Genomic DNA, 25,014 nt, shown 5'->3' with positions numbered 1-25,014 from the left:
TGCTTCAAATATACTCTCATAAATTGGTTATAATCCAAGTCCTCATTGCACATAGTCTTTTATGAATACGGTGATTAGAAAAAGCATTCCGTTTTACAGTAATGGAAACCTACCATATGGTATTCTATCAAGTAAAAGTAAATAAAATTTTTATTTTGATAAACCAGAATATAACTACATCCAGTCACTAGGGTCTTTCACTGACACTCATTATTCCTATACAATTTCCCCTCTTTGCTCTCAATCTATCATAAGTCTTCACCAAACTTCACCATTATAGCAGATACTCAATACTCTAGATAAAAATGAAATAGTTTCCCTATTAAGGGAAACTCAGAAGTTCACAAAAGCAAAATACCTTTGTTCAGAATAGGAAAAAGTTATTATCAGTTACAGAAAATGAAATTAGTCATTTCACACCAATCTGTAGTAGTAGGAAAAAACTGCTGTTGTGAAAGAGAGGACACTCTTCTGCGTTACTTTGATATTGAAACTATTATAACAATACACCAGATAAAGCTGTAACTTTTGTTTGTCATTATGACTTTAATTAAAGAACAAATAATGGAAGCATAGAATTAAACTGCTAAAATATAACTCCATGTCAGTGACTTGATACGAAAGCTCAGGAAATTTAATTTCCAGACTATTCTTTAAAATAATGAGTAACATACAGAGAGTCAACGAATTATACACCTTAATCTACTTTAAATACCAAAACTGATCTTAGCAATAAAATAATGCACACAAATATTATACAGCTCTACAACTTTTTCCCATCATGGCACTGACATGTGCTCACCACATAATTTATTTATTAGCCTAAAATATCCATAAGACAACTATTATTTTATGCTAAAAGAAAGCATGTGATGATAGTAGTATAACAGAAGTTAGACACCACAACTGGATCATCATGTATGTACCACACAAGTTGCTGCACGAACACAAACAGAAAATCTGTCTCCCAGAGAGTGCAGAAATAATGTTTATGTATGGTAGGGATGGTAGGGAGTATCAGTGAAGAGAAAAGGAACAAATTTGGGAAGAATTTTATGTGACTTGCCAAGTATAAAGCAAACGGAACTAAAAAAGAAGCTATCAAATGAGCAAGTAGGCAGGTCTTGCAAAAAAACTAGTGGGTAATGCATATATAATACTCTTCTCCCCTATGTAGAATACCTCAAATTTTTATAGTATTTATTTTCCTTTATTACTTTAAAATACTAAAATAAATGTCAGATCTTAAAATTCTGTTTAAACAAACAAACAAAAAGATCCCCAAAATCCCCCAAGCATTTCTCTGATCCTGGCTGATCCTAATTTCTAATATAAGCTCAGAAATTAAATACTGCTGTCTATCCCTCAAATGAACATGTTCTCTCTTCTATTCTATGAATCATTTATTTATTTATAAACTTATTCTAGGAACCTTGAGTAGAGTCCGGCAGTCTACATTCATATAAAAATTTCCAATTAAGATTATTTGCAATGCAGTCAAAACCCAGCTGAGGGTAGAGAAGAAAAGGTGAGCAAGTATGAGCCAATTCACTCTGGGCTCAGTGGTTAACACAGAACAAGCAGGAAACACTATGAATAGATATAGACAGCCTTTATTAGACATTAATCTTTTCTCACTTTTTTCCCAAACCCTTTCGCTTGCCGGTTCTCCCACCTTTTCCTTTTTGTCTATAGTCCTTTAATTTCAAAGGACTTGTTTAATATTGGGTCTGAAGGATCTTCTTCCCTTATATGAATACACGAATAATTTTTCAAAATTGCTTTCCAGATCTATGAATATGGTAAATTAAAACTTGATAGAGGTTAGTCAGACAGCAAGTTGCAACTGCTGGCCCAAGCAGCAAAGAAATACATAACTTGTCATACTGTACAGTATGTCCACAATGGTTTGTTTGTGCTGTGTGACCCAGATACAGAAGATCTTCGGATTCAAAAATCAGAAATTTTATTAACTTCAATAGGACTCATGTTTATTAACTCAAAATGCAAATCTTAATTAACTACAGTCTCCCACAAGGAACTTTTATTTTTTTCCCAGTGAGATGCCAAAACATTGAGAAAAACTAATGTTTCTACAGTATGACAAGAAGTCTGAAGGTCTCATTTTTATGTTGAGCCCACATGTAAGATCTATGTGATGCATCACAGAGCAGGAAATGTAGCTGGGAAAGGAAGCAGTGTGTGGGAAAAGCGCACCTATTAACATGGTTTTCTTCATGACAGAATCCTGATAAGAGGCACTGACTTCATAGCTACTACATGGATTTCAAGTCCCTTTACTGTTCTAGAACTCCACACAGTAGGTGAACACATGGAATGCAGGCACAGCGCTGGTGGTAGCACAGGAAATATAAATACTGTGTAAGGAAGGGAAGAGAGAGGAAGATGCAAAGTCAGAGAGGGAAAGAACAGAATAGATTATTTCAGTTGAAAGGGACCTACATCATCTAGTCCAACTGCCTGACCAATTCAGGGCTGACCAAAAGTTAAGGGCATTGTCCAAATGCTTCTTAAACACTGACAGGTTTGGGGCATTGATCACCTCTCTAGAAAGTTTATTGCAGTGTTTGACCATACTCTCGGTAAAGAAATGCTTACCAATGTCCAGTCTAAACCTCTCCTGGTGCAGCTTTGAACCATTCCCTCCATCCTATCACTGGATCCCAGGGAGAAGAGCTCAGCATCTCCGTCTCCCCTTCCCGTCCTCAGGAATCTGTAGGGAGCAATGAGGTCGCTCCTCAGCCTTCCCTCCAAACCAGACAAACCCAGAGTCCTTAGCCACTCCTCGTAGGACATGCCTTCCAGCCCTGTCACCAACTTTGTTGCCCTCCTAGGGACACATTCAGGGACTTTCACATCTTTTTTAAATGGTGGGGCCCAGAACTGCACACAGTATTCAAGGTGAGGCTGCACCAACACTGAACACAGCAGATAATCACTGCTTTTGACCAGCTGGCCACGCTGTGTTTGATGCACCCCAGGGTGTAGTTTGCCCTCTGGGCTGCCAGGGCACACTGCTGGCTCACACTGAGCCTGCTGCCCACCAGCACCCCCAGATCTCTCTCTGCAGGGCTGCTCTCCAGCCGCTCCTCTCCCAATTTAGGCCTGGGCCTGGGCTTCCACCATCCTAGGTGTGGAATCCGGCATTTGGACTTGTTAAATTTTATCCAATTAATCACTGCCCAGTGCTCCAATGTGGTAGACAAAGCATGTCCACCACAGAAAAGAAAATCAAAGGCTGTTCTCTCTTATCTCACTCTAATGTCTCCATTATAAGACTACTCCTGTATTCTCAACAACTTTACAGGTTTTTTTGTTTCAGTGGAAAAGAATTAGTTTCAGAAATGCATTTATCTGACTTCCAAAAGGGTAGGAGAACCTAACTAGCATACAAATTCATTTAGTTTGTTCAAAACATTATAAATATGATCCTTAATTTCATATTAACAGAATTCAATCTCAGGTACCTATTCTTAAAAATGGCCATGGACAAATAATTCCTCGCAGTGCTCAGATATTTGGAAAGTTAATCAGAACACCCATAGTGCACAGTTCTTCCTTCAGCAGCACAACTACAGAATAGACATTTTGAGTACTGACCAAGTAAATATTATGTATTTAAAAGGACTGTAGGTTCCCTGACAACTTTCACTGCCAATGAAAATAATCATAAAATTCTACTATACATTCCTGCTCTGAATTTCATAGACAAAGATCTACATTTTAAATTACTTCTGGGTTCTTGAGAAAAACGGAACAAAGAAATGTCATAAAAATAACACAGGGTCATACTCCTTAATGTAGCTATACATTTCTTCATTTTAGTGCAAGTTTAATGGAAGAGTCTCAGACTTTGAGTCGTTCTCGGTCATGATTTCAGTATTATTTTAACATGGATTAATGCCTTCAACAGATAAATATTATGTTAGATGAATAATTTGAAAATAGTATTTAGAAATAAATTAGAAGAATTATGTTTATTTAATTACATAACACAACAGCATTAATCCTCTCTTCTTCTTCAACAAAACCAGAAATTTTGAAAATCCCAAAAGATACTGTAAAAGGCTGGTAGTTTCTATTTTAAAAATAGGGAAAACATTTCCCAAAATTATCAGAAACAAAGTAAGAAACTCAACTCTACCAAGCATTAAAATATTTTCTGCACAATTTAATATTTAATTTGTCTTTCTCCTCTTTTTCCCCACTTCCCTCCCCATCAGGCACTAGAACTGAAGGAGTTTTACTCCCAAAAAGGTATCTGCCTGCATGGTCAATTGTTTGCTTTGGTTCATCTGCCCAGTGTGCAATAGCAAAACTACTCACGGGAGCCAGGCAACTTGTACATGTCTCCTCTGCTAGCACCCAGACACTGCAAGGTATAAGTTACAATTTGTGATATCTGTATCAAGCAGAAATAAGGAAAGTAGGGGCACTGACCATCTTTTCAAAAGGATATAGGACTTCAGCTGGGGTGAAATTTATAAACAAAAATAACAGCCAGGAATATAACTTTTTATGCTACTATATAAATGTGGTTAAAACTACTACAATCTGATTTTCTCTTCCTCCTGGCATTGGTGGGCTTGGCAGTGTTAGGTTTACAGTTGGACTCAATGATCTTAAAGGTCTTTTCCAACCAAAATGAATCTGTGATTCTATCCCATTAGTGCTTATACTTAATCTTGAATTTTTGATCCCCAAAATCCTCGTTGCCTTTACCTAGTTTATCTGTGACAGAAACTTCTCTAATCGATTAGGTATCTATATCTAATTAATTTTGTCTTTGTGTGGTACAACTATAGTTTTACACAGATAGCAGTAACAAGTAGTTGTTCTAGGCAGAATGAGATACTTTGGACCCTAACACAGAGATGTAATGTAGAGAAACACAGGCCTGGTATGACAGCCTTGAGAATTAGAGAGGAGGGCAGGCATGGAGTGGTAAGAAGTGGGGAAGAAACTTGGTGCTGAAGAACCCACAGGTGTAAACAAATCAGAAATGATCAGTTAAAAATATGCAAATGTGCAGCTGAATAAAACTGTTTTTAGGGACAACAAAAAACAGTATTTACATATGTGAATGGCAATATATACAATAAATTTGGATTTAATCTGCAGCTACAGACCAATGAAAACGAAAAGCATAAACGTGTGTAAGCAACCATGTAACAATGGCCTCAAGTGGAAGGGGAGAGCAAGAAGAAACCATCAAGATGAACATCACAGTCCTCCCGGTGAAGAACTCCAGATGCTGACAAATACTGAAACCACCATCCCAACGCCAACACTAGAGGAAAACTACCCATTTTAGGACTCAGAAAAACAGAAGAGTGACCGTAGCACCAAGCAAATGAGTAAAAATTAAGAATTGCGTGTTATCATTTTAATTGTATTAATAATGTTATTGAGACTTCTCATCTATATAAATACTCTAAATTTTTTTTAAATAATAATTTGCTGCCATTTACTCTTCAATCTCTTTCTTTACATTTTCTCAACCTTACCTTGAGTTCAACCTTGCAAAATTGTCACAGAAATTTATCAGTAGAATGATAGAAATTTATCACTCATTTCAACAGATAGTGATACTTTACTTATAAGAGCAGACAAACAAGTGAAAATGATAAATGCATGCAACAACAAATAGTACAGGCAAGGTCAATCAAATCTTTGGTTCATCCACCCTTAGAAACCAAGAACAAAGGACACTGAATGAAGGGTAAAAGGTGGGCATTTCAGAATGACTAAAAAGTAGTAATATTTATCACATAACACCCAATAAACTGAGGAACGTATATTGCACAAAAGTTTACCTTTACGCCAAGCTTGCTTCAGCAAAAAAAAACCCAAACAAACAAGTCTTATATGGTGGAGATGTACCTTGTTGGATAAGGGCTTCTGCCGCAGGCTCCCCAGAACCTACATTTACATACTCTTCATTAGGATGCTTTCTGTTGTAATGCCTCTTCAAGGAACCAGATATGTTGCAGGAATAGTGGCAATGTGCACAACGGAAAGGCTAGAAGTAAAATGGAAAACATTACACCATATTTCCTGACCTCTTCAGGATTCAGGTCTAAGCTGCACTGCTTTGATCCTGAGAAACCATGTTCATTTCTGGTTTAGGTATCTTCCAAGCAGACCTTCCAAAATTCAGTATAAATGGAAGTTGTAACTAAATGTTACCTACAAATTGGTACTTTTTATTATGTGCAAGACACCAAATACTCTCAACATTGTAAGATTATTACCTACTTTTCGTAATTCAGTAAACTGTGCTTTCATAATTAATGATCACAGGTCTGACCACGTGGAGATTTTCTACTACAAGGAAATGACTCAGCTGCTGTGAGCTTTGGTCTGAAAAGGGGGAGTAAGAGAGCTAAAATAACTGAAGGTACAATAAGATTGTACAACTAACCTAATTTAATAGATAAGCATACCTGACAAGGTTGACCTCCTCCCTTTCCTTTCCTTCTCTCTCCAACATGCTTCCAACTGCTTCCCTTTCACTGGCACTTGCATTCATCTGGACATTTGGCAAGCTAAGTTTTGGGAACTAAATTAATTACATTTTAAGAACATAAGGCTCCCTTCAACTGACAGGGAAAGATATTTATAAAGAAAAAAGTTTAGGAAAACAAGCATTTGTGCCTAAAGTTAGCCTTTGAGAATAACCTTCCGACAGATACGTCACAGTTATAGGAAGCTTGACACAACCAGCAGGGTCCTGGAAAAGAGTTATAGGCATTGACCAAAGTCCTTGGGGAAAAGTCAAGTACCTCAGAATGGGATGCAAAATGTTTCATGCACAGCAACCAGGCCCACCTAAAGCTAGTCAGCAGAAAATGGTTGGTTCAGAAATGTTTATTAAGAAGCTGAATTTAAAGCAGGATCTGCAGTCAGGGTCCATTGACCAGAACATTCCCCTAGGCTTGCTGCTCATGACCTTCCTTCAGGCTTCAAACAGTAAAAATAAGGAAGAAAAGTGGTGTTCAGATTCCCTTAACCTTACAATTCAGAAGGTACTGTAACATTCAGCTGTTAATTTTTTCAGAGAGGGGTACTCTCCCTTTTCTATAACTGAAACTGTCTTTTTTTTCAGTAAAATAATCCAGATAGACTGCTGTGTTGTTGTACCACTATCTATATTCCTGCATGTACTGTATGTTATCTGCTATTGGATAGCAGGATTTCAAATTCAGGGAGGTTGGAAATATGATGGTTTAAATTATTATTGGGTTGCATAAATACTGACATTCCTCTGAGTTTGATATGCATGCAAACAACTGTCCCAGAAGGAGACAACGCATTACTAACAGACAGTTTTTGAACGCCTTTTGACAAATACTCCTGATTGACCTATTTTAGTGTTTTGCAGTTCTCTTGATAATTCATTGAATAGCCACTTATATGCAGGCTGACAGAGGACTGAAAAGAGGTGCTGAGTCCACAGTTCTAAAGCTGATCCCAAGGTCAAAACCAGCTATATTTCAAGAACTGCATTACAAATACATTCATACCATTAGCCATTTAAAAAAGGAAAATTATGTATTTTCATTTACAAAAAATCATTTTAAAAAGATGTCCACAGCAAAACTACATACTTATAAAAGAAAAATTATTTGTTCAAAAAGTATCATCTTTTTAGAAGACTTGCTTCATTTTCTTACGTGCCTTGTCTTCCAAAATTTAAACCATGAATCAAAAGACTGTCTTCCTTTCTGCTTTACATTGGTACATAGCATTGGTACTTATTAAGAATGGATGAAGTGTACTCTTTATAGAAGCAAAATGATTTGTTAGATAATGAAAGACATTGTATATGAAAATAGTATGATTTCAATAAGAAATATGATCATTGCCAAGATAAAGTGTTACATTAAAATGAACATACATACAAAATACTGCATTTTTCTGGAAAAGAAACTAGTATCATTTCTATTTCCTGAATATAACATTTCACAATTCAATACAGCACGACTTACCATGCTGAGAACTAATGTGAAATTCAGGAATAAAACCATACTACAGATTATTAAAATAAACCATATCTCTAACTTAAACACTTCATAGAAACATTAACAGTCTTCAAAAATCTTTGCAAGACATGTTTCAGATAAATGGGGTGTTTTAAAATTAATTCTCTTCAACTTTCTTCAAGTCTATGAACTCACCTATAGTACATTAGACTGACAAACTTTCAGAGAAAATTAAGGCAGGAAATGAACAGTGATGTATGGGATTCACTTTCCTACTTCCTTAAGACATTTTAAGGTATATATTAGATTAGTTCTCCCAAGAACTAACAGTCAAATAAACCAATAATGTTTGGTTTATATTGCAACAAGCATGTATTTTTGGCAGGTAAAGATACTACTTACAAATTGTCCATGAACAAAATAACCCTATCTCAAAAGTCTGAATATAAAGTTATAATTCCCAAAATATTATAATATTAAGATTCCACAATTGTCACCAAACAGGAAAATGTGCCAGTTTAAAAACTGTTTTCTGGAGTTCTATGTATTTCTAAATGACTTATCAATAAGCATAATTTATGTGTTTTCTTACCTTGAAAGAGACATGTTGTTCCATATGACGTAGGAGCTGTGGTTTTTGGGCAGCTGTATAGTCACACACTGTACATTTAAACTGCTTTCCTGAAATGGGAAGAGAAAATGGAGTAACTGTTTTCTATTTAAGTTCTGAAAAATACTGATTGTATTTCCTCATAAAGATGATTTCCAAAATGCTAAGAATGAACAATGAACAGTACTAGAAGTCTGGCACTTCTCTGCAAAATTTTGGTTAAATAGAGCTAAGATCAGAGTAAAGAAGAAAAAAGGTTCGAGTGTCATCTTTAAATTATAAGCATTAAATAGTCCAGATGCTCCTGGGGGTAATCACTTGGGAAAGAAGAAAAAGAACCATTATAGTGCAGCCTAAATGGAAGAGGAAATCAATTATTTACAACTGAACGCACAGTTAGTTTGTTATTTGTAAAGCAGATTTGGAAATCCTTAAAACACAGATGTTTGGTCACGTTCACATGTTTTTACCTACTTCTGTCCCAAGGACTGAATTTTTATGGTTAAAATACATTTAAATTTTCTTGCTGTTACTTTAAGTTCCACAGAGAAGACATTATACTTGAAATTCATTTACATGCCTGCGAGCCTTCTAGTCAGGCATCAATACTGAAGGTACTAACCCTCCAACCTGAAATAGCAACAGTTAAATTGAAGAACAAGAACTAGAATTTCAACTAGTGAAAGCTAATGCTCAGAACATTCATTCAAAAATAAAGTCAATATTTTTAAGAGGGAAAGATTAATGACAATTTACTAGAAATCAGGTGGATGCCCTGTAATATGAAGTCTTTAAATTGAGTCTGCTTAGCCCTTCCTAATACGATCTACTAGAATCCATTGGAAATGTGATGAAAAATTATTAGATTAAGTTACAGCCTGTACTTTGCAAAAGACCCGACTTTGGGATCGTAAGAGCCTGGTTTTGGCGCTGAAATCATTACTCTGAGTCCTTCTTAAAGCAAAATGGACAGATTCTGTCATGATGTATTTTTAGGATTCTCTAGCAGGAAGGAATTATATCTGACATTTTTGAGGAACATCTGTTGCTATGTGTGGCTTTGCAAAGAGTAAAACTCCCAAATATATTATCATTCTGGAGGTTCTCTCTTACTTTCCCTTCAAAGCATTCTCTCTCCCAAATCTTTTTTTCCCTTATGATTTAAAATAGCACAATTTCAGTCCTTTGATTCTCTAGGTTTCAGACTCTTTTTCTCCATATTTCATCTTTAAGATTCTATCGGTCCTGCTACCTCCAGTTAAATTACAAGGTGTATTAAATACAGAAATTTAGAAATTAAAGAAAGACTTCATTCCTGTATTCAATGCCCAAGGCTGGCAAACTGTATTTGGCTGATGTGGAATATGTGCTAAAAACTACTCCACAAGCAAAAGAACCAAAAGGAAGGATGGAGAAATACAATATCGAATATTCTGTATTATCCTGAATAGATCAAGTTTCTTTAGATTCTGGACCTTGCTCAAAAAAGTTACAAGCATTTTATATTGAGTGTGAAAGTTTCCATAAAACACCTAAGAAAAACCTTAAGACAGTTTCTAATACCTAATTAAAATAATGAAAACCATATTTTCTGGTTTATTTCTAATCACAAACAGTAATAAGCCTGGACTACAGCATTGTTTTCTATCATGTCACTCGAGAAGTCTGTCTTCCAGAGAAGAATAAAGTAACTTTATATTCCACTGGTTAAATTGACCTTGCGGGGCTGATATCTGAACAAAAATTGCCTGGATTCATAAGTCAGGAAGACAAGACTCATAAACAGCAAAACATCTTTCAAATCCTCTTATTTGTGAAATAACTGAAGAACACCAGATGTGTGCGCATAAGAACATTTGAAGTGCTGTCACTGTAGAAAGGGACACTGGGCAAAGAGAAACTGTCAGCATTCAAGAGGTGGAAAGTCTCTTGACAACTCATACACTACATTCCTGGTGACAAACGTTACCTTATTTTTCACAAGTGTTTGAAATGCATGAAGAGTTTACTGGGGTGGACTTAGTGAAGAAAATTACTTAAGTCTCCATAGACAGTGAGATTCTGTTTCCACTGGAGCCAATGGCAAAATGCATTTTCCAAAGGTACAGGGAATTTCCTAGAACACTTTTGGAAGTGTAAAAAGGAAAGCAAAAGAGCGTAAGTCTTGGATTTATTTCTATCAGTCAAAAAGGGAAGTGCATCAAAAAGGAACATGCAGTCACCTCAGTTATTGCAGAAGATGATGACAGTCTGAAGCCAGATAAAAAAGGCTCCTGGTAATAACATTGCTTCTAAAGTCAAGGTTGCAGCCTGACCTAGCAGTAGATGGTAAGAGAATATAGTTCCTTGCATGCAATTAAATGTTTAAAGCTAATTTCACTTCTTTAAACCAAATCCAGGCAAGGCTTGCTCCTGCATGACTATAGTGCTACTTTTGACAGTGCCGAATTTCAAAGCAGCCTCAGCTGAATTGCAATAACTACTTACACATACATATACTTTGTTCAAGACATAGAACTAACTCATAGGTAAAAACAAATTCAACTTTCATTGCTGAACTTCACTATTCCAACATGCCAGATGGTGAAAACAAAACAGAAAAATTTTGAAATGAAACCCCATGCAGAGATTTTTTTACAGCACCACAGAAAGGGGCCATTTTTTGATTTACAGTCTGATCATGCTACAAATTTTCTTTTCATTCAAATACAATCTGCTGCCTTCTCCCAGCCAAGAATAAGCTGAGAATTGTATTTGATAAGTAAAATCTTAATTTCTTCATATATAGTTTACATGTATGTGCAACATCTGCTTGTTATTGACCAAGTTATTTCAAAATATTGGAAAGTACTTTTTGAATAACAAGTGATTTATTAACTCATGGTAATGCTACAGTAACTTTGGTAATACTACAGTAACTATATGCTTCCTATAATATGTATCATATCTATCAATGTAAAAGGGATCATCTCTTTCACTTATACATACAAATATAAATATACATAAAAAAAATAATATCTGTGACAAAAACTTCACATATATTCTAAAGATGTAACAGAGCATTGTGTGCTTTCTGTGAAAGGACAATGCTAATGAATATACAATTTTTTAAAGAAGAATTTAAACAAAATGTTCAATAAAGAGTGGAATGAGGTTTCACAAGGTTGCATGAGTAACAAAGGCCAAGCTACTAAGTCATAATGAAGGTCTGTACAACATATCCTGATAAATCATTTACTTCAATTTGATAATCATAGGAATAAAGCATTGTTGTGTCCCAAATTTTGATATAAAAGATGCTATTGTGCTGGATTTGCATCTCACTTTTTTCTGTTATCATCACAGAAATATTAAAATTACGGAGCAAACGCATGTGCTTCATGTGTGCCAACAGAGAATACACGCTCAGGCTTGTCACCAGCTGACTAGACCTGGGAACACAGAGCTGCAGCCACCTTGCCACTACTGGATTTGGCAACTCCTATCAATATTCTCACAGAAGAAAGTAGTAAGAGACTTACCCAGTGAACTATTTGTATTTTCAAATTTCTATTGAGATCAACAATTCTCTGTAAGAATATAAAGGGATATAAAGCCAACACAAAATTTCAGAAAAATCAAGTATTCCAGAGACAGCTGTCTGTCTTTCACAGAAATTAATTTTGCAAAATTTTTAATTATTCCACAAACAGTGTCTCCTGGGAATAAATAAAATCTGTAAGTAGCACTTAAGTGTTCAAATGAAAAAGTCTGAAAAACGGAAAAATATAGCCAGTATTTATTGCCCTAAAATAAACTTGGATTTAATAAACATACACTTACCATCAGCAGTATGAAGGAGCTTATGGCTTTTCAAAGTGCCTTTTGATTTGAACTTTTTCCCACACATATCACAAAGGTGTGTTTTCTCAGTGCTGTGACGATTCATATGGGCTTTCAAGTTACTTTTGCTGCGAGTGGCATACTCACAGAGAGAACATTTGAAAGGTTTGATACCTAAAAATAAAGAAATATACCATGAACAAGAAAGCTGTGCCTTTTGAGGAGAAGGCGGACATTTGCTTGAAAGAAATTTAAGATCATGTGAGTAAGATGAACAACAAAGTCAACATTTTAAAATTTGGATATATACATTTAAGAAAGTTCATCTATAACTTCTGTGTAAACGATACCGAGCTCTTAACAGCATCATTTAACTTACTAAGAGAAAGGAAGGGTTCTTTTAGAATTAAATACTTCCCCATTGAAGCCAGGTACTGAGTTTAACCAAGCAAATACTAATGTTCTGGTCTTGGTGTGTCCATCCTTTATTTAAAAGTAGAATCCAGACTGCATAAGTTGATGCCTAGCTGGTGTACATACCAAATCTCACTCTAAAAATCTTCAGATAACTATCATTCTCTATTTACTACAATAAAGAACGAAGAAACCTGCTTTAAGGAGGACTGGTTCATTAGGTACTTAATATGCAAGCAGAAATTAAATGTACAAAGCTGTGTTTCATTGGTAATTAGTATCAGATTTACTAATGGTTCAGACAGTATTGCTTTTTTTTTTTTTTTTCAGTCCTTCCCCTTGGTAAGATTCAAGCACTTAAAATTTCACTTCTCTCAAACAGTCCAAAGCATGTAATAGAGAGACACAAAGTATGTCATCTAGCAGACGGTCTACAAGAACAAAGTAAATCCTTCAAAGAAAAGTTGAATAAATCTGAACTGGCAGAGTAGCTCAACAGTTTCATGAGGCTCTGGCAGTTTTAGATTGATATTCACGACCTTAAAACTAGATTTACAAGCATGAAGAATTATAGCTTACTTTAAGCAGACTTGATTGCACACTTTGATATGGGAATAAATGTCTATTGACCTCTTTCTCCTGCTAGTCAGATGAGATGGGTTCCAAGCTTTCTTGGCAGAATAAACAAACCATCTATGGAATACACACATAATTGCTCTAAGCCTACAATTTTGCATTACGTAACCTCCTTAATTGAGTAAAGGCTACTGGAGGGAACCACTACTAGACTGCACAGGCAGGTAAGCTCAAAGTTAAAGCATTCATAAAAATATGCAGTACCAGTATAAATGTCTGAACTATCTGCATGGGAATAAACACTTTGGAACCAAAATATCAGTTCAAGAGTACCAAATCCTATTACCCCCTTTATGTGGAGAGATGGCTAAGGAAAACAAAATACTGCTCAAACACCATAGGCAATCTGTTCCATAGATTATTAACTGACTGAAGAGCATACGAGTGGTTTTCTACCTGTTATAAAAATAGACAGACGGGGTACACACAAGATTTTATCAGACATAGAATTTAAGTTCAAGGGATTTTTAACTTGTGTGTTGCCATATTACCGGCACTGCTTCCTAAAAAGCCATAAATATGATCAGCATTATCTTATGGGCTTTTCATCACTGTTTATGTCCAGGTCAGCTAGCTGTCTGCATGGTTTAATTAAAATACACACAGAATTTATATGTATACATCAAAGCAACAGGATTTAAATTGTTTTACTAATAGATTTCCAGACCAAGTATTTTTAGACAAATGTGAAAGGAGCAGCAGTTATTTATAAGAAGATACAGAAAATTACCTGTTTCAAGAGACTGAGCATGTATTTAATTCACTCCTCCTTACTCGCAGTTATTATAGAATACTTTATAGATGTTTATGAATGAATTTTGGGAAAAAATGAATCATAAACTTGTTAATTTTATAAAACACTTAAGCTGTCTATTCATGTTATGAGTGTGCAGTTCCATATGTGATCCAGAATGTATCAAACTAATTATTTAACCTCTACTGTAGCTTAAAGATTTTGATTCAGGCATAGCAAAAAATTTGAATTCCTTTTTATGTTAACAAAGCTTGTGTGGAATACGACAGTGATTATATGCCCAAAATCTTAAAACCAGAGTTTTACCTTCATGAGCCCAAATATGACGTTGAAGGTCTGATCCATTCTTCATAAAATAAAAATCACAGTAGGGACATTTCACAGCTCGTTTTCCAATAAGTCCTTTCAGCTGAACTCTTCTGCCAAGAATCTCAGAAATAGTAGTCATTGAAACCTCTGAGAGAAATGTAAAAGGTATTAAAAACCAGAAGCTACCTGAGGGAATTTGTTCTACAAGAAATACTGAAGTGCTAGATCCTGATTTACTCCAACTTTTTGAAAGCTCTCCTTCCCCTACTGCCACTCAGATAAGAGCTGAGAAAAGAACATAAGGACATTTTTTCCTTTGGGGCTTCTAGGATGTTCTGTCCTTTCTCTCCTAACCTGTGTACTCAGTGTCCTCACTGACTGGTTAAAAAAATATGTTTTAAATATAAAAAAATCTTGGGTGTGCCAGTGGCTTAGAAATCATTTTTCAACTATGAACTTTCCCAATAACCTAATTTGGCTCTTCCTTCTTCAATATTTTCAAAAGACTTTATTCAAGATTTCACCCCAGATTTCCAGATGTCAAGGATCTGAATACGACAATTCACTTCAGCCACAGAAATAATTATCAGAATGCCTGATAAATCAGAAACTTTAAAGGAAAGAACAGACTCATGGAATAAATGTAATTGGAAGGGACCTCCAAGGTCACCTGCTTCAAGCAGAACCAACTTTGGAGTTCCAACTTCAAAGTTACATCAAGTTGCTCGTGGTCATATCCAGTCCTATTCTGAACATATCCATGGATGGAGATTCTACAACCTCTGCTGGCCCATTCCAGTGTCTGACCAGCTTTACAGTAAAAATAATTTCCTGAATTTCTAATCAGAATCTCCTTGCTTCAACTCATGTTACTTCACTGTACAGTTCCAAGAAGACAGTAGCTCTATCTTCTTTTTAATCTCCTATTAGCCGAAGACAGCAACTAAGATTTCTCTCCTCATCTTTCCTTATTCAGGCTAAACACGCCCAAGTGTCTAGGTTTTTCCTTCATACAACCTAATGTTTTAGTTGTCATAGCGAAAAAGCTCAAAATAATTAAGTTTAAATTAAAACATCCCAAACACACATAGTGAAAAGATTGCCAAATGCTTTTAAAAAATAAATCAAATTACTCACTGCATTTCAGATTAATAAAATGCTAAAAATCATGGCTCGAAGTACAGCACTCATGCAATCTAAACATTAAGACATGAAAGCTGATGACTTATTATGCCCAAAATCTTATAAAATTTGAAAGTTACAGTCAAAACTTAGATTTTTACTGAACATGAACTGTCATACCTAGGCTCCTGATGACTGGTCCCAGAGTAGAATCAAAAATCCTGCCTGAACTCATATGCACAAGGAAAACAATCTTGAAAGGGAAATATAAAAGCCCAGGAACTGAGCAGAGATACGTTCTAAAGTACCCAAAAAATTAAAATAGAGACACTAGTCTGAACCCTCATCTGCCTTTTATGGCTTAGATCCTTCCTTCATGACTGTAGGCTAGTACGTCTGCTCATTAGTGATCTATGAAAGTTGATGCCTCTCATGTCTCAGGTCTATTAACAAATATCATATTAAATCAGACTGGATGAAAAAGCAAATAATCCTGAGAGATGAGACCAGAATCCAGTACTACTCCTTCACTGTTGAATACGCAAATCATCTGCCAATAAATCCAAGCTTTCTTATTCCTTTGGTTTGAAATACTGCTCTACCAAAGTCCACAGAGATTTTTGTTCCACTGTCTTCATGAGACCAGAATTCAGCTCCTGTTCTGTGCAAACCCAGAAGAGGAAGGAGCACTGTTTTATTTCATACTTTCTACTTGATGAAATAGAAGAGACAAGAGAGGGATCATGCTGAATGATATTAACAAAGGAAGGAGATGGGAACTCCAGAAATAGTATTTTAATGATAAATATGAAAGGGTTTCACTTTAAATTAATTTTTGATATGTCATTTTAAAATCCAATTCCTTTTAACAGTATCAATTTTTCCTTTCATCTTTTTTCTTATCTATTTACATTTTTAAAAACAATTGCACTCATTCCACTGCAGTAATTGATAGTTTATACCATCAGCCCCCTAACATTTATTTGGCTTGTAATTAAGTATGTTGTACGAATAAAGGATTTCCTCCTGATTACAAGGACAGCATGCACAGGAAAAAGATCTGTGTATTAATTCTCTTCCATATATTAAAACAGTGGTGTTGTATAACTACTCCATTGGCATATCTTAGATGTGGTATTTCTTTAGTACCATGGAGATATATCTAATAAACCTGGTATTTTACTCCTAAGTTCTATTTATCTGCAATATATGAATTAAAAATGAGGACACAAAATAACGGGCTGTGTAGATTTTCTTTAACCTTACCTCTATTATAGCCCAGTGTTTAAAAGAACCCATTTTCCTGGATCAAAAAATTTACACTATACTTTTAGAGGGTTTCAGATACCATATGACTTGTTAAAAAGTATATAAATGCATGAGTTTAGCACATCAGTGCTCCAGAGTCAACTGGTATTTATGGACCCCAGATACAGCATACACTAATAATTCAGCAGCCAATGGACCAGTGCAGACCAATGGCAACCTGTAAGGTCACAGTACATAATGTACAGCTAGTTCACATGATTTAGGGAGGCCGCCTATACTCCCTGGCTGAGACAGCACAAAGGCTTTGTAGGCACAGGTCTTGAGATTCCATTTCTATGCTTACTGGGTGACATACCTCCTGACTACAGTATAGGACAGAAGCCTTTCCTCATCTCAATGTGCTGCATCAGACATGTCCCCTGATGTATGACAAGCCCTCCAACCACACTGTTGTAGAGTGGTCTGCAAATAAAGAGGTTTGGTAACTAAAGAGCTAAAGTGGGAGTTGTTCTGAAATTAAAGTGAAGGAAAATGTTTAAAACACGGGTCTAGCACTATCTAGTGGCAGTAGGAAGATAAGAAACTACTGCTTTACCTACTATGTTGTATGTCTGACAAAAACAAAAAAAGTTACATCATTTTAAGTGGATTTTTTCTGCCCCAAACTCAGTTTGATCATCACCCGTATTTTCTTTCTTAATATTAAACTATGTTGGGTGATAAGTAACACTGTAAATGAGTTAACTAAAGTATGTTGGCCAATACAGACAACTCTCCTTCATCCACAGTAGCACTGGGCCTTTCTATCCAATGTAACACAGATACTGAGGAGGAAAGTATGAACCCATCAATGCAGCTCTGCCGAGTTCACATCAATCAGATTTAAATCAGTCCCTACACTAGTCACTTGAGCCTTCTGGCATAGAATTTCCAAGATTTGAGAAAGGATTGTTTACTCAGGCACAGCACAATGACTTAAAGCACTGATTTTATGCTGTGCTTGCTCTGATAAATCAGGGCACTAGAATGCAAGGTATAAACAGAGTTTGAACAGACTGCAGTGGTTAGCTTGGATCCAGCCAGGCTTGTCAGCTCCAGTTTAATTCTGGCCATACTACATCACAGCTGGTTCTAGTAAAGAGTCTTGCTGCAGACTTAGTTGGCCCTGGAGGTAAAGCCCAGCCACAAGCTAACTGAGCATGGGTAGAGTCAGCTCAGGGACCTCTGCATTTACATCAATTACCTACAGATAAAATAATGTGCAATAAATGCATTTTTACCAGTTTATATACGGCCAATGGGAATTTTGTCTCATGGGTTGTTACAGGATATCTATATGCCTAATTCCAAACTTCCCAATGCTTAGTTTGAATTAATTCAGGTCTTCTTTTGGAAATAAGTTCTTTGCCATATTAAGACAGATTCATTAACACAATTACCTGATATACTTCACAACACACAAGATGGAACAATAACTTATTTCACTCTAAATTCTAACAACTGCAAACACAATACAATTTTTACTCTAAACCAGTTAAATTAGGCATACACTCTTTCTTTGGAATGTAATCACATTACACTTCTCACTCTAAACTTTTATCTGTCTATTGCAATAGAGTGAGAAATTTTCCTTGACTTTTTCTTACCAGGGTGATTTGTCTTGATGTGAGATTTTATAAGTCGATCTTCAGAAAATGACTTCTCACACACAGGACAGGAATAACTCTTTTTATCCTTAAGCAAGAAAGAGATTGCATTATCAGTCCACTGGTGTAATCACTATAGTCATTATTCAGTAATACATGGTTCTCAACAAAGTTATAATTGAAGGTTCAGTTTTTAAGGAAAAAATGAATATATTTATAGTGAAAGAAGTGAAGGAGAAATATTAAAATATTCTAAGCACATGATTAATCCTCATAAATGAAGGGCTCCAAGTTACAACACTTGAGAATATGCACAATAAATGTAAGCATTATCTTCTGACTGACTCTTTAAAGAATCAAGAGTTGAAAGATCAAGTCACATAACAGAAGAAAATTTATTTGATATAAGCAGTAATATTCCAGGTTTTTTCAGTTTTTTCACAAATCCACCCTTCTGAAACTTAAGGATCAAATCTCATTATTCTGAAGACACCCACCAGTATGCGTATTTATACTACTACTTAATGGCCTGAAACTGAGCAGAAGACTTAACAATGACAGATGTCATTACTTATTCGGTGTCTACATTTCTAACTACTTTATAAATAATCACCATTTTATGTGTTACTAATAAAACATTATTCTGCTATTTTGATTTAAAAACTTACAGACTACCCTGGCTTTTATCAGTGTCACTGATGTTATAAAAGGTGTAACATCATCAAACAAGTTGAACTGGAGAGTTTTGATGCAATTTCTCCCTATATGCAATTTTAGTGTCATTGTAATTTTAATGCTTTTACAAACACATCTAACAACACATAAAAATGTAGGACTTTTCTCCATTAATTGGTAAATTACCCAATATAAAATAATTTTTGCTGCTTATTATATAAAATTAAGAGATTGCTCTTTCCAGAAGCACCTGCTGATGCAACAGACTGGATGCTCAAATGACTGGGCCATCTAGTCAACTCTACACTGACTAGACTAACATAGGAATGGTTTATCAAAAAAACAGTGGAGTGAAGTCTAGTGAGTCCTGAAAAGTAGGCAGATAACCAGATAATCTATTAACTGGTGGTAGATATGTACCTACCAAACTACGAAGAGATCACTGTAAAAGGCAAGCTGAAGCTACAGAACAGATATTTCACTAGTTATTTCAGGACAGAAAACTTCTTGAAGAGCATGGAAGGAGGATTACTGTATCAAAAAGAGATAGATCCCTGCATTACAAAAGAGAAATTTGGAGGTAACAAGAGAATAAAGGTCCTGGAATATACCAGTTTCCGACCTGAGATGAAACAGCATCTATGAATAGCGAGGAAAAATGTACAAGGACTTAATTACTGTCTATATGCCACAGTCATACCTCTATAAATGGACATCTCTCTTAAAAGAAAAGCAAAAAATTATGGATTTTAATGGCAAAATGTTTTGGAATATGATGTAGGTATTTGCATTCAGTATCACGTACCTCTGAGAAAGAAATCTTTATGTTGAAGTACCTACAACTTAAAACCAGAAGTAGCCCCAGAACCTATGGGCTGAAATAGCAATAAATAATTTCACGACAGTAGGATGTGGGATATAAAACTCTCATTGCCATTAATATGGAACTGGCACAAGCAGAATTCTGCCTGTGCTGTCAGAAGCATATTTGCTCCTGTGAGAAAACCTACACCAGGGACTGGAGATGGCAGCTTCTAAAGGATTGCCACCCTGAGTAGAGCAAGGACAGTATCATGCTATGATGGCGTTGGGGCAGTCACTGTTTTGAGCCCTGAGAATCTCAAATGAAGAAGGAACAGCAGAGAATACTACTTGGTTTTTGGAAGAAGAGATTCAAGGAGACTATAACGCTGACAAAATCTCAAGAAAGAGCTGTTAATTTGTGGAATTAGGGTCTATTAAATGATATAATTTATTATGCCTAAATCTGCTACTGATGATTTTGGCCTTCTACCTAAACGCATTACTCAAAAATTGGTAGATTAATTCTAATAAAACTCTGTAGCAATGTTTGTACCTTTTCAAAGACTGGGCTGAATGTTCACATTCATAATTTGACATATATAAGAAAAAGATAAGCACAGTGTCATTTAGGAGTTGTTGAGGGGACAGTTTGAAATCTGTTGACAGATCTCAGACTGTTCCTCAAACTTGCTATATAACTGGTTTCAAAATATACAATAAATGCAGAAAAAAAATTAGCACACATTTAATGTACAGTTGGGTGTGGCCGGTGTTTAGTACTCATTGTACTTCCCAGTGCGCCCAGAACACTGAAGCAAATATACCTTGCTGTTTCATAAAGTTAAATAAGAAAAAAAATCAAACCAAAACAAAACACATTATCTACACACACACTACTTTAAGTAAAATGCTATAATTGTGACCACTTTACATTCTTGCTAATATTCTTCAGGAAGGCAAGGCTATAAGCCTATGCCTTGGAGAAAAAAATCAACATCATCAGTAAATGCATCATGAGCTATATAGCAAAATTAAAGTATGGGCACCAAGAACACATCCTTCCACATGACGTTGGTAACAAAATTTTTCAATAACAAAATAATCCAAACAGCTTTCTTCAACCAGTTAGAAAGTTATCTATACCAAGTTCTGCAGTAATGAATCTTCAGTATGTGGTATCTTTTGTAGTGTAACAGATTGCAGTTCTGAGCACCGAGTCCCTTCAAAGTTTATCTGTCAAGCTGCAGCCTCTCACAAAAAGCATCCAGCTGAAGTCAAACCTTTCACTGTTGTTTGTCCAGGTCAGTGTCACAGACTTCTGGAGCTTATAGTATTAGTTTTGAATGTTTAAGTGTACTTTTGTCACTGCCTTGAGAGCTTGTGACAATGCTAGTCCTTCAGTATAATCCCATCATTCTCAAAACCAGTCTTTAAGAAATCCTCTGTTGCAAATTAAGTATTTCAGAGCACCCAGTTCACAACACAGAGCCCCAAAGAAGGTTTCCCCCACCACAGCTCTAGCTTTTCAGAGTGCCCTTGTCATAGACCATGACAGAGGCACTTTGAAGGACTTAGGCTAAGGTTGTAGAAAAACCTTCATCACATTCTCAGCATGCAAGTTTTCCCCTCATAAAAGTTATTTATTCTATGCCTTATCAGAGTGTCTGCCTTCTAAATGGCTTTGATTTTTTTTTTTTTTGAAGGACACAAACAGAAGCAAAGTATTGAGAGAGCCGGATCTACCTTTGTTAGAGACCAGCTGCACAGTCCAATCAGCTACATAAATTCCAAAGTCACTTCCACACTTCCCAAGATTTGCTTAATCCCCCTGTTAACCAATTTGAGAAAATGTAAGAAACTTAAAATAATTCCAAAATAAAGTTAGCTTTCTGTCTGGAAGTACTGTTCACATTCCACAAATCAGAATTAATTAGATCCATAAATATTCTTAAATCTAGTGTAAAAGTTAATCTACTTTTATTACAGAATTTTCTTGTTTATGCTATGTTTCATTATAAAATAAGGCCACTTACATAGGAATCAAAATGCCTTCCTCTTTCTATAAATGAATCAAAATTGTGCTAAGAACACATCAGCTATATTGCATTACCAATTTATAGCTCTCTGAAGACAATTTTGTTTCTCTAAGAAATGTGTTTCAAGATAATGCAAGGAGTAGGTGTACTAGTGTACAGTCATGAAAAGGAAAATGAAAAGTCTCTGTGTATGTAGCATTTAAACCAAGAGATCACTATGAAGTTTATTTAATGCATCAAATAGTACTAAATATGACCTACACTGCAAAACATCACAAACATTAGCAGCTATTCTATTGCACTCATCAGTAGAGACATTCTGATAACACAAGTATCTTCTTACAAACATACATACATATGATCATATATTATATGATCTGTATTGCAAATCTGCCACTAATTTCAAAAGAGGCTGTGCGAACTCACTGACTGATTTGTTACCAATTTCATTAATAGTGTAAAATTAAGATGATGACCATAATAAAAAGTGTTTAGGCCCAAATCACACAAATACATTCTAGAAATCAACAATCCGTTCCCCTCCTCTTAGTAGTCACATGATTTTATGAGGAAGAAATAAAACAAAGCTCTTCTAAATATTGGAACGCTGAAAGCATTTCCAGCAAAAGTTCCCACAACTCAATACAACATTTGACTGTATAATTTCACAGAGGAATAGAGAGCCAAAGCCTGCTCCTGCATCTACTCAGATCAACAGAAAATTAATTTCTAGTACCTATGGCAACAGAATTAGGTCTGAGTTACACTTCCGAGGAGTGAAGACGTCCAGAAATCTTCACCACAGTTGTCATGATGTTCAAATAAAAACTTTCACAAAAGATTCCTGAATTACACTGATGTCCTATTAAAATGCAACTTAGCTAGAAGGATCTGATGTACCCAGGAGGCAGCTATGCACATGTGTGAAGCAGGCTACAGAAAAATTTGCAAATGATTAGACAGATTTTTATGAAGTCTGGCAAGCAGCAGAAATCACAGCTCACAAAATGACAAGCACCTGCATTCAGTACTGCTTAACCATTTTTTCATGACATAATGACTAGTAAAAATAAATGGCTAGCTGACATTCATTATGCAAGCAAGGACCAAGAAAAAAACATTTTCCAACTGAGTGTTCAATCATTAGATCATAGATTTTTTTGGTTAACTCCCTCTTTCCAGTATGTGGCTTTCTTGACTACATAGTGGCAGTGCTTCAGAGGCAAAGGTATCATAGCCAGACCAGTGATGGTCTGAAAATGAACACTCCTCAGGAAGGGGAGATAAGCAATCAGAGCTCAAGTATCTCACTTCCTACCAAAAGCTCTAACTACAGTATTACACAAAAGGCCAGTGGCATAACAAAATTTCTAAGCATCCTTCCAAAGACAAGAATCTTTTACATCCCAAAATGTATGTGAAAGCAGATATAGGCACCTAGGAACAAGTGGTGGTCTGGGTCTGAACTCCAGTTTTATAGAGGTGTTTATCTTGCAGTATCAATTACATATACACAGTTAAAATAATTTCAGAGACAAACCTCTCCATGATGTTTATCTGCTCGGCATACTGAGTATTGTAAAACTCCCTGGGGGTTGGTAGTAAACCAACTGTGGTACTTACATCAGCACTATTTAGTTCCACAACTGGTCCCTAATGTTACCACTAGCTCATTCATAACTGCAAATGATTCTAAAGTCATTATAAATTGCCCATGCCTTTCCTAGGTGCTATGACATTGAAGTAATTCACATGTGTCATGGTTTGGACTTCTAAAGAGCTCCATAAATGCCAAGAACTGTCAAAAACCACTACACAAGTCTTACAGTAGAAGACAGGTACTGAAAATCAGAGAATATATGCAAAATTTTGGTTTTCAATCAAGCTGAGCCTCAATTCCCAGACTTCAAAAATAAAAACCTTCCCTGTAACAAAAATGTGTAGCAAATACAGCAGTAAGAGGCAGCACACACACGTTCCTCATCATCATCCCCCAGGGAATAAACAATCCCAAATTCAGTGCAAGACTTGAGTGGTGCATAGAGAATAAGATATGTGGCTATACACTAAGTGACAGGGATGAACAGTACTTTTTGATAACCACCATTTCTCCTGTTAACCAAATAATACAGGGATCTAGTTAAAAAGCAGCCAGCAACAAAGTAATGAAAGATATGCATTCATACAAGGACCTGAACTGAGATTTTGATATAGTCTATCTCCAGAAAACTTTAATTTTAGTAGTTATTAAGAACTGATTCTGCAAACTAAAATTAACATTAAAGTAGCTTTCCACATTTAACTGTATATAGTTTTTTAAAGTACTATATTTTGGAATATAATGTTCAGTGAGGTATACATTAAGTAAATATACCAAGCAGTAGGCACAAAGGCCAGTATGAGAACTGTCAAGTTTAGTTACTGAGTGAATTCTAATACATTAATTTTTGAATACACTTAAATACTCAAATATACTTGAGAGTAGGCATTAGTAAGCATACATCTGAAAGATCTTGCTGTCACACTGTTTTAATTATGAAATGCATTTTCTTGGTTCTATTTAGCACCATGAAAATGATCCTCCTGGTGGGAGCTGTTGGACATTCATCACACTTGAAAAACAGGTACTTACATAAGGACATAGGTTATCTAATTTTTGGCTCTTTTTCCTTAAGTAGTCTCAGACATCATTTACACAGATATTTGCCATCAGATGGACATCAGAAATACAGTAAAATCAAAAGCAGCTTAAAAGAATGTCTCTTATGTGAGCTTTCTGCACATTTCATAACAAATTCAGCATATGTTTAAAATATCTCCAGAATTGTGGGACAAGAGGGGGAAAAATGTTCCCTTTTTTGTTCACCTGTTTTGTTTTTTAAAGCTGTCCTGCAGTTACAAAAGACTAGTA

General features: G+C 35.7%; 1 protein-coding gene across 5 annotated transcripts in view; it reads right to left on the bottom strand.

The window, feature by feature from the left end:
• The window catches only part of ZFAT (zinc finger and AT-hook domain containing), a 92,906-nt gene that overhangs the window by 22,186 nt on the left and 45,706 nt on the right, over positions 1-25,014 (bottom strand). For all 5 annotated transcript variants that reach the window (XM_033011806.2, XM_033011805.2, XM_033011808.2 and 2 more), the window contains 5 exons: positions 18,589-18,676; positions 14,549-14,698; positions 12,439-12,612; positions 8,599-8,687; positions 5,905-6,043 (listed from right to left, as the gene is read on the bottom strand). In XM_033011806.2, the coding sequence (XP_032867697.2) occupies positions 5,905-6,043; positions 8,599-8,687; positions 12,439-12,612; positions 14,549-14,698; positions 18,589-18,676 (640 nt within the window). The remainder of the gene's footprint in view (positions 1-5,904; positions 6,044-8,598; positions 8,688-12,438; positions 12,613-14,548; positions 14,699-18,588; positions 18,677-25,014) is intronic.

Source organism: Tyto alba, unplaced genomic scaffold (assembly GCF_018691265.1).
Source record: "Tyto alba isolate M040663 unplaced genomic scaffold, T.alba_DEE_v4.0 Super-Scaffold_9, whole genome shotgun sequence".
Taxonomy (NCBI): domain Eukaryota; kingdom Metazoa; phylum Chordata; class Aves; order Strigiformes; family Tytonidae; genus Tyto; species Tyto alba.
Note: the sequence above shows the minus strand (reverse complement) of the source record. Positions and strands in the feature narration are given on the sequence as shown.